This window comes from Mytilus trossulus, chromosome 3 (genome assembly GCF_036588685.1).
Source record: "Mytilus trossulus isolate FHL-02 chromosome 3, PNRI_Mtr1.1.1.hap1, whole genome shotgun sequence".
Classification (NCBI taxonomy): Eukaryota; Metazoa; Mollusca; class Bivalvia; order Mytilida; family Mytilidae; genus Mytilus; species Mytilus trossulus.
Window position 1 is genome coordinate 41,872,242 of NC_086375.1, and position 19,234 is coordinate 41,891,475.

The 19,234-nt window shown below is 31.8% G+C and overlaps 1 protein-coding gene across 1 annotated transcript; it reads right to left on the reverse strand.

Moving 5' to 3' along the window:
- Positions 1–585: 585 nt before the first annotated feature.
- Positions 586–19,009, reverse strand: LOC134709439 (E3 ubiquitin-protein ligase RNF13-like). The gene is made up of 10 exons (XM_063569597.1): positions 18,958–19,009; positions 17,328–17,438; positions 16,599–16,679; positions 16,090–16,209; positions 14,910–15,003; positions 10,140–10,233; positions 6,847–6,973; positions 4,178–4,283; positions 3,568–3,648; positions 586–1,780 (listed from the first exon to the last, which is right to left on the reverse strand). Exons 2-10 carry the CDS (start codon positions 17,409–17,411, stop codon positions 1,689–1,691), a joined length of 879 nt encoding a protein of 292 aa, XP_063425667.1. The 5' UTR covers positions 17,412–17,438; positions 18,958–19,009; the 3' UTR covers positions 586–1,688.
- Positions 19,010–19,234: the final 225 nt, after the last annotated feature.

Genomic DNA, 19,234 nt, shown 5'->3' on the forward strand with positions numbered 1-19,234 from the left:
ATTTTGGTGCATTCTAGTTCAAGTCTCAGATTTCTTTGTTGTTCGTTTACTATTTTTGAGTTGTTAAGGGAACTAGAAAAATAGTTAAGTATTTGTTTTAGACTTGAAAATTAACATTTCAACATACGGATTTGACATGTTTTACCCATTAATTCAACACATATATAGTTTACTAATAATTAAGCTATTTCCTCAGCTTTACTTTCTGGGATGATTTGATTTTTAACCGAGTAATCAATTAAAATCATTTCATACTTTAAACACTTTAAAAAAATCAAACAGTGAATGATAATTCACAATTTTACCATAAATTCATCTCAAAAGTGTAAGAGCATTATACTATGCGTGTAACAGAACCGTATTACTCTTTGTTATGTCTTGTTCATTTCCTAATTATTAAAACAATTTGACAATTTTTATTTGCATATAACATGTATAACAATGCTTTTGAAATGTAAAACGCAACTAATAACATTTTGTATTCTATTAATAAGCTGTTTTTGTGCACCAACCTACATTTAATTCATTTATTCATTCTCATTCTTTGGTTAACATTTCGAAATGTACCATTATATTATATATTTGTGTATTTCTCTGTCCTGGGTGTTATTGAACTTATTTGTACTGTATTACCGTCATGTATTGTTGCCATTCTAGCGGTACATTTTACATTGCCATACAGCGCGGAGGTTTGGCTAGCAACAAAACCAGGTTCAACACACCATTTCGTCTCACAATATCAGGATCAAGATAGAAGTATGGCAGTTGTTATATAAGTAAAATTGTTGAATTGTATTTTGTTTTTGTTGCACTTCAGTGTGATGTTGTTTCGTTGTATTCCTCTTATAGCTGATGTGTTCCCCCGTTTTAAGTTTGTTACCTGGATTTGTTTTCTCTTAATCGATGTATGACTATACACAGTGGTATATTACAGTTGCCTTTAATATCCCACATACAGTGTCTAATGGTTTCGCTCTAGTATAATAGCAATGTGATTCTTGACATGTTTGTAGTCAGATTCAGAAATTAAATTTGTAAACTTCAAACACTATCTTCCTGAGATAAACAGATGTTTCTCCTTCAGTTTTGGAATACTCTGTTGTTATGATGATTTATTGCATTGCGCTTTAAGGTTAAAGTCTTTTTTTTCCTTTTAATATCGACTCCAAGAACAACCAGCTAAGCAAGTAAGCTTTTGCAATTAGAACTGTATATTTTAATTTAAAAAAATACCAAATAGTATTTATCAAAGGTGCCAGTACAATAGTTTCATTTTTAGCCATGGCGTTGTCAGTTTGTTTTAGATTTATGAGTTTGACTGTCCCTTTCGTATCTTTCGTCCCTCTTTTAAGTACGTCAAACTCGATACATGCATATCAATCATAGTCAAACTATCGTGTTACAAACTTTTAACACAGATATTGTTTTTAAGACGTGTTAAAAAAAGGATCATAATCCTACGTGAACATTGGAACGCTATGTCACATACAATTATTACCAAATACCTCCAAATTCATTTGCAAATATTAAATAAGGTTTATTTTTACGACTTGATTTGGTCATCGTTGTATCTAATTCTTTTTTTAAATTGATTGTATTCAATGTGAAAAATAAGTTAATAAGTTGAGTAGTGCATTTCTTGAAGCAACCACGCAAGCCTTCCCTGTCATATTTGGTATGGAACTGGTTCACAGCGGTATTGAAATCATCATTCGTTTACACACTGGACATTTGCACTCTCCTTCATTTAACCATGGGTTTATGCAATCAACGTGGAACCCTGAAACAAAACTTAACATATAACTTGTTTATGAAATAATTTACTAAGCAAAGTTTCACAACAAAGAAAAAACTTAAGGTTTTCAATCTTGAACTTTCAATATCTATGAAGCAACATTCTAGCAACGCCTGAATGTGTAATAATTTTCTCGTAGTTGATATGTTTACTATAGCTGATGTTGCGTTTACTATGATGGCTTTCTTGATTGGTGATAACTGCTTACAATGAATCCCCTTTACCAAGGGGTTATAGAGGTAATATGCCGTCATGACTTGTTGACAGCTATGATTAACTGTGTCAAAGATGACCACGGAAATGTTCCAATTATCGTAGCCAAAAAACCTTTTCAGCAAGTGTGACATATGTACTTCCTACATTGTATTGGTGTATACGACCTGCGCCGGACAGAAACTGACCTTATACCAATCAACATCAATACATCTGATAACTTATTTCGATTGATTTTGAAAAACATTTCAACAAAAAGGCTTGATGCACTCACACCACATCTTCCTATATCTAATTAGTCTGTTTGCAAGTTTAAATGTTAATCGAATGCTACAAAACGGACCAAACTTCATCTTTTATTTCATTGTATTTCGTATATGAATGTTCAAAAAGCAATCAGAGTACTATACATGAACTTATTTACGTGCAATTGCATAAGGTCGATTTTTTATCCACTTTGTGTTTATTATGATTCTGAGATTACAACATAATTATGTTTTAGTTGTGTCTAATCTAAGGTTAAACTTAATTTTGCAGCTTAACTAGAAGCTTTACATGAAATCATGGCGTTGAGAAATAATTCCGTCGAATAATATTGTAACCCAGAAATGAATACATCTGCTATTAGCTATCTATAAATGTAAGCCTAAATAGATCACGTAATTATGAATTATCTTAAACTGGAGGCTTTACTTGAAATCATTAACTGGCGTTGAGAAATAATTCCGTGTGGCAGAGCTACCTAATTGGAAATATTTCTTATCTTAAGTTGAAATCGAACATATAAAAGAGGGGCGAAAGATAACAGAGGGACAGTCAATCTCAAAGATTGGCTTATCCTTCCGGAGCACCTGAGATCACCCCAGTACCCTTTTGTACTATTATTTGCCTGTTTCTCTTTTGTCTTTTTATTTTTAGCCATGGCGTTGTCAGTTAATTTTAATCTATGAGTTTAATTGTATCTTTCGCCCCTCTTTTCAAAGACATCTCTTATCATTTCTTCTGAACTCTGTCATACATATCGTATGCTTATATTGCTGATTGAAAATAAAGAACGTTTGCATGTACAACACAAAAATACAAGACTAAAATCAGGATGATGTCGCAAATGTATAAACTACTTTTTGTTAGCGATTAGATATATATCTTGGATTTCAGATAAGCACCAAATTACACTCTTCTGAGAAAGTGCGTTCAATATTCATGTATAAAAATGTTATCGGCCCAGTGCACGGGGTTGCTGAGAACAAAACTGTGTGATACGATTAATGCTCGCATACAGATCTCGGATGTGACCTTTGTCGGATATATGTTTCAATTAAAAAATGATACATAACATATGATGTAAAGATAATGAGAATTAGTTATTGACATTTTAACTTCATGCTGGGTTTATGTAGGAACCAAATAAGCAAGATGTTGTAAATGGCACAGCAATATTTCCAACATATTTGTTTTGTTTTCCAACATATTTGTTTTGTGAGGTTTGTTGGTATCACTTGCCTAAACCTTACATTTTGTACATAAAATTGTATGAAACCAATGGGAAACATACATACCGTGTTCACATGGCAGAATCCATAACTTTTCTTTTTTAACGAAATCCTCTAGACATATCGGGCATGTTTTGTATTTAAAGCCTGCATTAAATGTAAACAAATAAACTCATTCCATCAACCATAAATCATGTAGAATTATTTTGAAGTCTTGCTGTAATCGTATTATCAGTTTCATACATATATCGGATATAAAAATAATCAATTTAAGGAAGATTTACATGAGGCTAGTTTCTGTGAAACACGAGTAACATGTTTTTATATTCCATGAACATCACTTTTGTTGCATTTCAATGTATATGGTTTATTCTTCCGACGATTGATAAGATATAATGATTCATTAATTACCAAATTAGTTTTAGGTCTGAAAATATATCAAACATGTAACATTTGAGATATTGGACATAAGTTTCTAACTTATTAACGTTAAAGGTTTATCATTTAGTACGACCGGCACGTTAACATACTGCAATTAGCTTTATACTTTGTCTTGCATATAGCTTCTAATACATTGTTAAAATTTCTGTATTTTCTATTCACATGATAAAATAATAGCTCTCTTTACCAAAAGAAATTTACCATTTGAAGTACATGTATATCAATAAATGTTTACCCTTTTTAAACTGGGCTTCATGTATTTCTGATGTATTCCAAAACGATGGCATCGAAGTTCTCCTCTTCTTTCCAAAACAGCTGATTATATTAGTTTTTGATCTACACTATAAAAAAAAATAGAAGTTTATTAAAATAATAAGGAAACCTTACAATCACATAACGTCGTTTTGGATTGACATCATTCGTATTTAAATTGACATCAAATAACTAACAATTTAAACGTCTATGGAACTGTTGACCAGACAATCTCTTAAACGATGAACACAACTAATAAGCAAACCTAAACAAACTTTGAAAACACATCATTTTATTTTGTCCAGGAATTTAAAAATCAAAACGAATACATCTATCAAATAGAATCCGTCAAATTTTTACATCGACATTACACTTTTCAATCTCGGTCTATTTGTGTAATTTATTCTTACATACTTTTGATTTTTTAACCCTGTATGCGTACATTGCCTATGTAAATTTTAAAATTGTTTGTATGCACATTGAACGACAAATTTATGTGACGTATATAATTTTTCTGACGTCAGACACTCAAATCAATCCATGTGTTCGTAGATAGTAGATGTTTTTGTGTCCTGTTAAATTGTTCCTTTTAAAATTGTTATACGATGATGACGGATGTACCCATATTTTGACTATTTTATTAATTGTGACTGTTTATTTAACGCATCATGTAGATGTAGCGGAATTTGATGAGACTGTTATTAAGGTGAGAGGGTTAGCGCTATAGAACCAGGTTTAATCCATCATTTTCTACATTTGACAATGCCTGTACCAAGTCAGGAATATGACAGTTCTTGTCCATTCGTTTTTGATAAGTTTTGTTTTTTGATTTTGCCATGTGATTATGGACTTTCCAAATTGATTTTCCTCTGAGTTCAGTATTTTTGTGATTTTACTTTTTTTTCAAATCTTTCATTAATCTAGAACAAGAATTAAAATAACAAAAATACCGAACTCTCAGGATAATTCATATTGAACAGTACATGCACCTATCAACTGGCAAAATCAAAACTTAAACACATCAAGTGAATGTATAACAAGTGTCAATTCCCGACTTGGTACATGCATTTTTAATGTAGAAAGCGGTGGATTGATCCTGGTTTAATGGTTTCGAAAGATTGAACAAATAATGTGTTCATAGTTTCATGGGGGCTTATATTCTTCAACAGTTGTAATTTTATCTCGAATCTCCGAGTAACATGTGTAAAGTTTGTAAAAATCATATGTAATGAGTGTATCAGTATGACAGTAGAATTTTCACTTAGACATCTGAAATGTTTTAGTATATTGATATAATCGTTCAGATTTTCCGAAGTTAGCATAAAACTTTACAAATGTATCATCGGTATATATATGTTTGTTAAATGTTTGTTTTTTTCTATATGAAATGCAAAATCGTACTACATATCCTCATTTCAGAGATCCTGTAATTTTGTTAAAATATGAGCTTCAGCCTTTCTTTAAAACTTATTTGTTACATTACATGTATGTCTTGTACAAAGATGACAATGCATGTAAAAAAAAAGCAACAGTAGTTGACCCTGTTCAAAGCTCGTATATTCTATGAAGAATATACAATTGTTTTATAAAAAAAAACATAAGGAAATCGCATGACTTATCAGAAGTGACAGTTTGGATGCGTTCGTGTCGTCAATTAATTGCGCTTGGTATTCAACCCTGTTTGATCCCAAACTCAGTCTAAATATCGCATATGAGATTCGGTCACGCTCGGTCAATTAAATTTACAGAACAGACAGCTTGTATTGTTTGCAAATCATTTGGAAGCACCTGCCCTTTCTATGATTCGTTTCCCTAATGATTTATTAACTCTGTTGTTTGTTCCACCACATATCCTTATTTTCTTCCGTCTCGTGTCATTCATGTCTTTATTGGTTTCATGTTTTATTGTTCTTTTTTTTTATTTTCCTTATTATTGTTTCTTTACGTATATAAATATATCTTTTTTTTTTTTTTAACAATTCATAACATTTTGTGGAATAATATTCATCTTAAATAAGTCACGCTCGGTCAATCAAATTTACGGAACAGACAGCTTGTCATGTTTGCAAATCATTTGGAAGCACCTGCTCTTTCTATGATTCGTTTCCCTAATGATTTATTAACTCTGTTGTTTGTTCCCCCACCTATCCTTAGTTTCTTCCGTCTCGTGTCATTCATATGTCTTTATTGGTTTCATGTTTTACTGTTCTTTCTTTTATTTTCCTTATTATTGTTCCTTTACGTATATAAATATATATTTATTTATTTTTTTGAATAATTCATAACATTTTGTGGTATAATAGTCATCTTAAATAACCAATTAATTCAGGCCGCGACATTAGTTAGTCAGTATTTTGGTGTTCACCACGAATATCAATTATATAGTCATTTTTATGAATTAACAGTTTGCAAAAGCATAATTTATTCGAAATACTAAGGTCTTTCTTATCCCAGGCATATATTTACCTTTGCAGAATTTATTTTGGATATTTGGGTCCTCGACGCTCTTCAACTTTATACTTGTTTGGCGTTCGTATTATTTTGATCTGCGTGTCACTCGTGTGAAGACAATACGCGCGTTTGGCGTATCAAATTATAAGCCAACCTTTGATAATTATCATTAGAAACAGTAAAAGGTAAAGGTATACTTACGTATTTTGAACAGTTCCAAGAACAAATAGTAGCAAACAATAGAAACATAAATGTCCCAGCCACAATATATCCCGTCCAGGTAAACGCACTAGCTTCGTCTTCTTCTCTTGTGATTTGTATATATGCACTGAAATAAAAGTCATGCATCTGGTTTTATTATTTTATTGTTATAAGATCAAGCACCACAAGCAAACAACAAATACAAATGTAAGTGTAAGTATAAGCAACAATTTGTGAGCAAAACAAACAGAGTTATTAGCTATAAATGTTTTTAAAAATTGAAAATTTACTGCGTTATAAGAGTAATCGTTCGTTACCCGTAAATATCTGTAACTGACAATGTACTAATAAAAAATTATTTAGTGATCATGTAACAAAAATTTGTTCCGGCACACATTTGTTCCACCGGTAAATATGTCATAGGAAATATGTTCCATCGGTATCTTTATCACAGAAAATATGTTCCAGCAATGAAAAATATGTTCCGGAACTAATTTTTTGACCAAATGTGAAATACGTTCCGAAACAAAAATCACAGCTCCATGAATTTTGTTCAAATATTAAAAAGTCAAATAAGTTCCTGTGATCTTAGTTTTGAACAAATATATTTAAAGAAATTAATGATTTAATCTTGTTCAAACCTATTTCACAGAAAATAAGTACCGTTGCAACATATTGCACAGCTTAGTTTCAAAAGAGTATGTCCTGTTTTTCTACATGTCTTTCAATATAATTGATCAAACACTTTAACCTTTTCAACCTAGTACAAATGTTCATCTTTAACTATATTTTTTTCAGAATGATTTGTCTTTTAATTTTCTACTCTTTTCTGTCTCAAAAGCGTCCTTTGGCAATTTTTTTTATTGTGTATGCTATTAAAAATATTTAATATGGTATAGAGAATGGATGTTTACATTTTTCGTTTATTACATTATAAAATTTACAATATTATACATGTATTTATTATGTACTTGAATGTTAACTTAAAACTCACTGATGACAAGTGCTCAGTATGGAAGATCACTTGTTTAACTAGTGGGACATATTTCATAGACAAGGAACTTGTTTCACAAGCAGAGGAACAAATCTCACAAACCCAGAACTTATTTCACCAGGTAAGGAACCAATTTTACACACACCGGAACTTATTTCACTTTGAAAGAATCAAATTTCACCAACCAAGATCGTTTTCACATGGTAAAGTGTGGAACTTATTTTATAGAGATGGAACAAATTATGTAGAAATTGTCTCCCAGACCAAAGTTCCTGTGAAATTAGGTCCACTGGACTAATTTTGCCACACAATGGCACAGGCATTTCTGAATTTACAAAATAGTGGATTAAACCTGGGTTTACTTCTCACTTGCATGACAGTAGCGTATAATTTCATTATATTAACAACATTTTTTAGCTAAACAAACAGACATATGTTTTTACATAAGTAAGGCCGTTAGTTTTCTCGTTTCAATGGTTTTACATTGTCTTATCTTTTTTATAAATTTCCTGTTAACAAAAGTTTAAATTTTTCAAAAAAACAGGCACAACTGTTTGGAATTTCGGATCCTCAATGCTCTTCAACTTTGTAATTGTTTGGCTTTATAAATATTTTGATATGAGCGTCACTGATGAGTCTTATGTAGACGAAACGCGCGTCTGGCGTACTTAATTATAATACTGGTACCTTTGATAACTATCTTATCTTATAGCTTGCTATGCGGTATGGGCTTTGTTAATTGTTGAAGGCCGTACGATGACCTATAGTTGTTAATGTCTGTTGCATTTTGGTCTGTTGTGGATAATTGTCTCATTGGCAATCATACCATATCTTCTTTTTTATATAGACACATGTATAAATAGAAAAACAATGGCAATTTTCTGCGATATATAGAAATCTTTCGTTACCCGTATATATCCATACTGTAACAAATAATTTAGAAGTCTGCTACATAACTGATTGATGTTTTAATCTAAAACTCTAAACAGTAAGTTATTGATCACAGTAGCATTTTTCGGCATAACATGCATTTTATTCACTATAATGTTTCAATTCTTTAGTTCAAGATTCAGAAAAAGTAAATTAAATTCAATATAATCAATTAACAATTATGAAAGAAGGGATACAAATATGTTAATGTCTTAATTTAAAATTAAATCTATTCAAAGTAAGTTTTAAGATTATTGAAGGATGGTAAAAGCGACGACTCAACAACAGTAAATTTATCAAACCGATTGTAATAATTTGCAAACTTCAAATGCCAAATGTAATGGGAAAGGAACATAAAATCATATTTATCATGTATTGATGACAGAGCACCCCAAGTAATATAATACACATGACGAAATCAGCAGTGATGTGAAAATACAACAATACACCTAATTTTTAAACTTAGTTGTAAAAGAACTTGTTTCTAAGCCACAGTAAAACTACAAAAATGACATGGTGCTCAAAGCACAAATAAAAATACTCACATTTACTTAGTGCTTAAAGCTAGTAATTAAAAACTCAAATCAGCTTATAAATATACCATGTTTATATAAACAAATTAAAATCACCAAAAAACTGACTTCAGCGGGAAATTCAAAACGGAAAGTCCCTAATCAAATGGCAAAATCAAATGATAAAACCCATCGAACGAATGGAAAACAACTATAAAATATAAAATCAGCATAAACATATTATTACAATTATGTAGGCAAGACACGTTTCATTTTCAACAAAAACTAGAATTAGATATGTCAAAAAAAGCTAAATACAGTACGAAGTTGCAGAGCAAAAAGGACCCAAAACGCTGAAAGGTTTTTAAAAAAAAATGGAAATACTAAGAAAATGTCAATGTCAAGGTTACCATGATTATAGTTTATTTACGCCAGACGCGCGTTTCGTTTACATAAGACTCATCAATGACGTTCATATCAAAATATTTATAAAGCCAAACAAGTACAATGTTTAAGAGCCTTGAGGATAAGAAAAATTCAAAAAATATCAGAATGAATTCATAATAATTATAGGACTATCTCAATGGCAAGAGTGAATTAATAATGACTATAGGACCATCTCAATATTAATTCGTGTCAATACCGAAGTGTTGATTACTGGGTTGGTGATACATTTGGGGTGAAACTTCAACCAGCATTGGCATTAACCTAATGATTCTAAATAAATAAACTCATCATAGATACCAGGACTAAATTTAGTATATACGCCAGACGAAAGTTTCGTCTACGGCTCATCCATTTGTCATCATAGATACCAGGATTACAATTTTGTAAATTTCTTTTACCATTACACTTACTTTCTCATCTGATCGATTTCAAAGTTCAATAAATACAAAGCAACGTTATCCTCCACAAAAACGGATGGAATGTTTATGTCTTGTGAACTGGCTGCTGTAATTTTATATTAGATACAGTTAGTCACAATATCCATGTAGAGTACATGCATTTAATTTGTACAAAACTAAATAAAAATGATAAATACCCATACCAGTGAATTTAAAATAGATATGAAGGTTAATCATTTCTTTCTGTACATAAATACTCACTTATTAATTGACACTTATGGTCAATCAAAGGAGTAGGTCCGATAAGTGTCTTAATCAGTTGATTCAATTAGTTTATGTGAAAATGTTTAACTTATTTACTCATTAAAAACGCTTCAGGTCTAGATTAAATATGTAGGGTCTATCAAATATTCAAAAACAAAATGACACTTTTCAGATGGTTTTGTTAAAAATAAAAATGGCCGCATCCGTGTTTATCCTCAACGTCTATATTTGTTATGTATCATCATCAAATACAACTTACATTTCAATATTAAGAATGAACACGAATGCGACGACTTTCATTTACGACGGAAACCGTCTAAAATTTAACGAAAATGCTCAAATTGTAAAGATCTCAGTAATTTAGCATGATTTAATGATGCTAGTGGCCGATATGTTTGCATTGCTTTGACAAGAACAGCCCATTATTATGTATAAGAAGCATTTTACTTTTCAATAAATAACAAAACGTTTACATTTTAACAATTTTGTAAAACTGCTATATTTTGGGCCCAAAAAGGGGTCTTACTGAACCTACTCCTTTGTGTTTGGGATCGCAGTTTATTTTAAAGTGTTCCTAACTTTAAAAGTCGTTTTATCATATATGAATGACTGACATATCTCAACGCATCGTCTAAAAATCCTTAAATTTTATATTCAATTATTATGAGAAAAAACCAAGGTTCCACTCTGTCATGAAAACGGGACCTTGTGTGGTTTAGTCAGTACTAGCAAAGTCCATTTCGGTCAAACTAGTATAACTGATCTAGCTCATACAGCATTAGCTTTCAAATTTTAGGTTATGAGGGTTGATGAAAAAGGGATATCCAGCGGCAAGCTTTGTCTGACCACCTCAATACAATATATAAATTAAATAAAGATATTAATCAAATGTTTTCTGTAAATACATTCAAGCAAAATAATACATTTAAATTCATACTGCTGCAAATTGTAATCGTGAAAATAAAAAATGCTTATGCTTCAATAAAAGAGGGACGAAAGATACCAAAGGGACAGTCAAACTCGTAAATTTAAAACAAACTGACAACGCCATGGCTAAAAATGAAAAAGACAAACAGAAAAACAGAAAAACAATAGTACACATGACACAACATAGAAAACTAAAGAATAAACAACACGAACCCCACCAAAAAATAGGGGTGATCTCAGGTGCTCCGGAAGGGTAAGCAGATCCTGCTCCACATGCGGCACCCGTCGTGTTGCTTATGTGATTACAAATCCGGTAAATAGTCTAATTCGGTAGGTCAAATTCATGAAAGGGAAGGAGATTGTAGTTACGACGTAAGGAACATATCCGATATCATTTGTGAAACAGTTATTCCATAACGGTCAACCAACACGTGATGGCGTCCGTTACGAAGGGATGATTTCAACTTTACCATTTGGAACTCTTGGTTTAATAGCATCCTTGTGAGCAGTAACCCTCTATCAAGAAAATCATGATAGGAAATGCAAGAACGGGAATATCGTATCAATTGGGAGATGTATACCCCGTATGCAGGTGCTGCTGGAATGTTGCTACTTAGAAATGGAAAATTCACAATTGGAAAGCTGAAATCATCTCTTTTGTCGTAAAATTTTGTCTTCACACGACCCTCATTGTCAATTTCTAGATGTAAGTCAAGATATGAAGCCGACTTAACTGTATATGTAGTATCCTTTATCTCCAATTCGATGGGATAGATGCGATCCACATAGTCACCAAATTTTGAATTGTTTAGTGAAAGAACGTCATCTATATAGCGGAAAGTAGAGTTAAAGGATATTGCTAACTTCTTATCTTTCTGCCTAAGAAGTTCCTGCATGAAGTCAGCCTCATAATAATAAAGAAACAAGTCAGCAAGTAGAGGGGCACAGTTTGTTCCCATTGGGATGCCGACAGTCTGTTGAAAAAACACGTCCTCCGAACGTAACAAATATGTTGTCAATCTAGAAATCAAGCATCTTGATAATATCGGTTTCAGAGAATTTTTTGTTTGAATCAGAATGATTCTTTACAAAGTAGGATTTATCCCTCCCTAAGACAAGATACTTGTATCTACGTTGGCCATTCTTTTTAATAAAGCAAAGTAATACCAACTCTTTTAATTTGTCTTTTAGTTTGGAATGTGGAATACTTGTGTAAAGAGTAGAAAAGTCAAATGTTTTAATACTGTTACAAGATGAAAGAGAGTTAAATTGTATGTACTCTAAAAGATCTTTGGAATTTTTAAGTATCCACATCTGATTCACGCCACCTCTAGAATAGGCAGTTTCACAATAACTTTGAAGCCCGTCTTTGATTGCTGATAAAATATATGTTAATAATTTAGAAAGGGGTTTCATGGAGCACTTGGAAGACCCAGCAATATACCGTTGTTTGTAAGGACACTTATGTAATTTAGGTATCCAATACAGTGATGGAAGATCCAGTTCTTCATCTTTGGTTGAAATACCAAAGGAACAAAGAACAGACCTATGATTATCAAGGATTTCCTCTTTGGTAAGTGTCGTGATGGTATATGTTGGGTTTCCAAGTGAATTGTCTATATCTAATTCGTTTATCAAGCAATTAATGTAATGACTTTTACAGACAAAAACGATGTTATTTGGGGCTTTGTCTGCGGGGACAACAACATATTTATCATGGAGGTCAGATAGATGTTTAGCAACATTTGGATCTTTGAAGATTGACGTAGCATGGGCATTAATGGACCCATTCAGTTTCTTAATTCTGATTTGTATTAACGACCTCACTGTCTTAATCCATTCGGATAGAGTGTCTACGTCTTCCTTCTCGCGCTTAGCCCATTGCCTGGCATAATCCTCGACTGAATCCATCAATATTTTAAAGTTGTATTTCCAATTGATGGATTTAGGCTCACGATATTTCGGACCTTTCGATAACACGTTTCGTAGAGAAGTGTTATTTACAATGCTAAGGTCATCGGTAATAACGTGGCCAGCAGGATAATATGTGAATTGGGAACTAGCACAAGTGCAATCAGGAGGTTTAGACTTGAAGTCGTCAATATCGAGATCCTGCAAAACGCGTTTGTAATTGAAAATTTTAATTGCAATAGGTTTGGTATAGGTATAAGAAATTATTGGTACAGACTGAAACAGTCTTTGAAATAAGGAGGTATTTTCGATTGAACTAATTTATGATGAAGGATATTGCCTAGGTTGACGCCATCGAGACCTTTGTTGGCAAAGGAAAGATTTAGAAAATATCATTTCTCTTTTTCATCTTTTTCAATGCGAACTGGCTTGAAAAGTCTGTGACTAGCAATATCCCAAATTATAGCTTGTAGTTTGTATTGGTTTGAATGAGGGTTTGTACGTCGAGGAGTCGAGTTGAAAATATTCATCACATTTACCGAGTTACACGAAGGACTAGATAGAATACCTATACCATCAATTTTGTCATTGCAGCCATAAGGTGTTGCAGTTCCCAATTGTCTAATCCAGTAGTCTTCTTTTTGTCTACGGAGAGTCGTTGAAAGATTAGCATTGTTCGAACTATGGTATATTTTTTCGATAATTCGAACTGTCATAGAAACGATGGAATGATCGGGCTGATTGAAATGCTGGTATAGAACGTCGTTAGCATTGAGGTTAATGTCTGATCTATGACCGCACATACGTTTGTTTAGCATTCCTTTCGTTTCACCGACGTATACCAATCCGCAAAGGTTGCACTCTAATCCGTAGACGACATTTATCGATTTACAATTCAGATCATCGTAACTTCTGGTAAAATATGACTTCTTGGTCAGTTTTGCAGCCTTTGGTCTCACATTTTGAAATGCGACAGTGTTGTACTGTGTCATCAAAAACCAAAATGTCTTTAAGGAGAACTGAACAAGGCTGTATATGTGTAATATTGCTGTTGTCACTAGGACGATGATCTGAATGAGTCGTGTTTGGGATATTTGTCATGTCTGGTGATGAGGGGACACCTCAATAAAACGTGTTCTCAATGTGTTTTTTTTGGCAACACATATTTAAAAGTATCTGAAAATAACAAATATGATTCTTTGACATTCTACACTGTTTAATCATTTAATCTGCCACTATTTCAGAGTGAATGGTTTTATAAATACCAGTCTAGAAATAAGAAGTTTTGGAATTATTCACAGTATTAAATGCCTAGTATATTTTAAAGTTGACGTATTTTGATGGTAATGATCATTTGAATTTGTGCTAGTGTTGTTTGCAATAAACATATTTTTCATGAATATCAATCAAAATGTCCCTTTATGCAACGAATGCTATACTATATCAATAAAACCTTTTTATCGGTTGTTTGTATAGCAGTTCATTATGATCGTTTATATGACACTTGATTATAATTATAGAGGTTTGCATTTATAGTTTTAAAGTTGTCAGATATTTACAAAGCTGAAAGTTAGGTATTTTGCATTGTTCTGTATATAGAGAATAGACGTTCGTATTACCTTTGACAAATATTCTGCTATGCTGTTCTTTAAAATCTATATGAAAAGCAAATCATGTTACCTGTGGTTTCTGACATATTCATTAGGTTTTCAACTGCATTCTTCCTCTTACTAATAATAACAGCACTGTAGTTCATGCGTTGTGCAGACATGACCTTTTGATTAAAACAGTTATTAAAGACATTTGAAAAAAGTAGGAATGTATTTCTATTTTGAAAATAACTTAAGGCATAGCTAATATTGTTTTGGAAAAGTTCTATTTTTTCTTTTGAAATTGTCGGTAATACAGAGTTGGTTAATAAAATTGGTTCTTATGTTGTGTTATAAAACCATCATTTCAGATTATGGAATGTGAATTGCTCACAAACATGGTTGACCCAAAAACTTTCTTTTTGTACCTGTTCCAATTCAGGTACCTATAATTGAATGGTGCCGTTGGTTCATTTCTGACAGGACTGTGCATAGTAAATTGTATTGTTGTTAATAGTACCCTTAGTTTTTTCTTGTTTGAACTGTTTCACATTTTATCATGCCAAGAACATTTATAGCTAACTATACGATATGGATGAATTTTATTGTTAAATGCCGTATGGTTATTTATATGGTCTTAATTCGTGTCATTTGAACTGTAATAGTTCTGTTATTGGCAAGCATACCATGTTTGCTTCTTTTTGTAAGAACGTTCAAATCCGGATAACAGTCAGTGTTGTGGTTTTCTGTTGTCTATCATACCGAAATATAAATACATTCATATCCTGTAATTTTGATTTTAAAAATTTAATTGATATTCGTAACAATCAATGTTTCTAACAAAAGCATGCATTGTCTTTTATTGATTTAACACGTTTTTGAAAATATTTCTCTTCAACTTCCAAAAACTTTTATTGGAACGTAAATCATAAAATCTAAGTTATTTATTGAAACCGTATATCATGTCAATGTAAAATTAGTTGGATTCTCTTTAAGAATGGCACACTTGTTTAATTGTTTCGATTTTTATATTCTGTAAAATTTTATAAAACAGTACAATCACAAAAATGAAGTAAAATCTGATCAAAGTTTCACATGTAATCGTGCTTGAATTATATTGTTTGATATGTTTTGGGGCATTTATTGTGTTTTTCTGTCAATGTTGTTGCCCCCTCTCTTTCAAAGTGATTTCGGACTACTTTTCATAGATTTGTTAACCTTAGACGTCAGTGATTTTTCTATTTTACAATGTGTTTACATGGTATTATTACCATATTCGCAATATTGCAGCCGTGTTGTCGCATCAATGCTATGCTATTCTGCAAATGAGACTGTGGTCCATAATCCAGGCATGAAGTATTGTAAACTTGTCCAAAATATACAAGTTTTCCCTGAAAGTTAATAAGATCAATGAAGTTAAATAAAATAGTTTATTAAATGTTTTTTTTTTAAACGATGCCTTTTGCCGTATTGTTCTTATAACTTTTTTTTTGTTAAATGATTAGGAATTACATTTAGCTAGTATCAAAACATTGATTAACATTCATTCAGTTCATTTCGTAAATTTCTGAAATTGTTGAATAATCCTCAAATTTCTTCTGGTTTTGAACTTTTGTTGTTTTTTGTTTTTTTGTATTTTTTGTGTTATTTGGCATCATGACAGATGTCACTTGAGGATTAGGATCCATTTACCTTTAATTTTCGTTGCAACTGACCCCCCCTTTATTTAACTTTAGTACCGTCCGACTCTCTTTAAATAACAGTCTAACAGTTTTTGTACCTTCATGCCATTCTCTGAAATACTTGGTCCAAATCCTGTCATCTCGTCTTTGAAGGTATGTATGCTTTCCCCATGTTCGATCTGAAATGTTTGGTTAAATTGATAAATATATAAATCTACATTTGAAAATGCCTGTACCAAGTCAGGAGTATGACAGTTATTGTCCATTCGTTTTTTATGCGTTTTATTATTTGATTTTTCCATGTGATTATGGACTTTCCAAATTGATTTTTCTCTGAGTTCAGTATATTTGTGATTTTACTTATTATTGAAAAAAAAAAAGTGAATTTCTTCATTGAAATATTCCGAAAAGTACAGATATGCCTAGATACGGGTTTACTTATTATGTCTTCTTCTTCTTTCTTAAGGATACTCATAAAAGTTGAACTTAACACGTATTTGTTGTGTGAGAATTTACAAGTATACCTGAATAAATAATGAAAATCAACCACTCTTGTAAATTCTTTTTATTTTACTTATTCATGTTAGAAGAGGACTTCAAATGTCTTCCAGTACAACAAAGTTGGTGATATTCAACCTTTCTCTTATCGAAGATTGCACTGTCTAAGCTTTAATTTTCTATCTTTTCAATTGTGTACCAATATTGACTTTTGAGTCTTTTATCTCCATCTTAACTTGATTTAAATTTTCAAAATTATTAACTCACAATAACATCTGATATTTCATATAGTTTGATAATGGTTTTTTAAGGCAAATGTGAGTACTTACTACAATGACTTTTGAATACGCTAAACAGGTAAATCCAACCCAACATATCATGTACACACTAACACTTGTTGTCAATTTCTTCATCTTAAATGCATGTCCGCTATTGTAAATCTAAACAAAAATGTATTGATTAGAGTTCATGTACACAAGGACAAAAAAGAGACGCAACTAGAGGCTACATTGTGCCTAAATGGAGTTTGCCATTTTAATAGCAAATATTGGCCGTTCTACCTAAACATGATGCGTGCATTCTAAAACAGTCCTAGTGTGTATCCATAAGAATTAAGACTCTTCTCAAATTTAAACCAAATCTATGACCTATATTTGTGGATTTGTAATATCACTTGTTTTAGCCTTCAAAGGAACATTCATGTCAAATAATTTTTAATTGGTTTATTGCTTTTTTAAATTGATCCATGAGTTTCAAATTGACACTACACATTTAAACCAAAGAAATTTCACTTGGTTAATAGCTTTTTAATACTAGTATTATTTATACAAGATGAATTTGAAATGATTTTCTACCTCAGGAATAGATTACCTTGGCTGTATTGGCAAAAGTTTTAGGAACTATGGTCCTCAATGCACTTTAACTTCGAACTTCATTTGGCCTTTTTTAAAACTGTTTTGGATTAGAGCGTCAGCAATGCGTCTTTTGTAGACGAAACGCGTGTCTGGCGTAAATGCCAAATTCATCCTGGTATCTATTATGAGTTTATTCACAACCACTTGGTCGATGCTACTGCTGGCAGAGTTTTTAATTCCCCGAGGGTAACACGAACCCATTAGTCAGAACTTATGTGCAGACATTAATTAACATTGATATGGTCATAACTATAAAATAACTGTTTACAAAACTTTCGATTTTTTTAAATAAAAAAGGAATAGATTACCTAGGCTGTATTAGGCAAAAACTTTGGTCCTCAACTTCGTACTTTATTTTGCCTTTTTTTAAAACTTTTTTTGGATTCGAGCGTCACTGATGAGTCTTGTGTAGACGAAACGCGCGTCTGGCGTAACTACAAAGATTAATCCTGGTATCTATAATTTGTTTTATTTACTTAATCTTAATCGACATGAATATATATATACTATTTTTAACCGCGATGCATTTCTGCTCTTGCCATTTGTCTGGAACCTCTTGTCTTTGTTTCATGTTTTTTTCATCGTTTTTAAATTTTGGTTCATTTGTATGGTTTGTAGTGTTGCATCTATTTGGCTGAACTAGTTTACAGTGTTGCTTAGGTGATAGTTAAAACCTACCTCTTGGTGTCGGATTTTCTCGCTGCATTGCTGACATTGATCTGCACTTTGGTTGTTTTGTAACCACAAACGATTAGATTCCAGTAGCTTATATCTATTTTTATCTGATTTGTTATACGGTTTCCAGATGAACATGTACTTTTTTGTAGGCATATTGAATCGCATTTAAAGATTTGTTTCAATAGGTTCAATTTTGAATTTTTATCCACATGAAGGGATAATGTTAATTTAAAACCTTCACAGAAACATCAGACACGTTTTGTTTCTTCACATAAGCGTTGAATTTTTGTATCTAAACATGTGATAATATGTTTGTTTGTTCAAATGCAAATGAAGATTTTGATCAAATTTTACATTTTAAACTTACCTGTGAACATCAAGTATATTCCAATCCAAGTGTTGATCTCACTATAGTTATTGACACACCCAATCATATAGAAATTTTATAACAAATTTATCCTTTAAAAATATCATGCTCCATTGCATGTTTATTAAATATACTTATCGTAGCTTCTTTAGCAAGTCATCTGAGACTATATCAATCAACTATTTCTTTTTTCATCTATATTTATTCGTATATAATTATCTATCAATTAATATAAGCATGGTATATTATGTATGATTCAGACATATACTTACGAGAG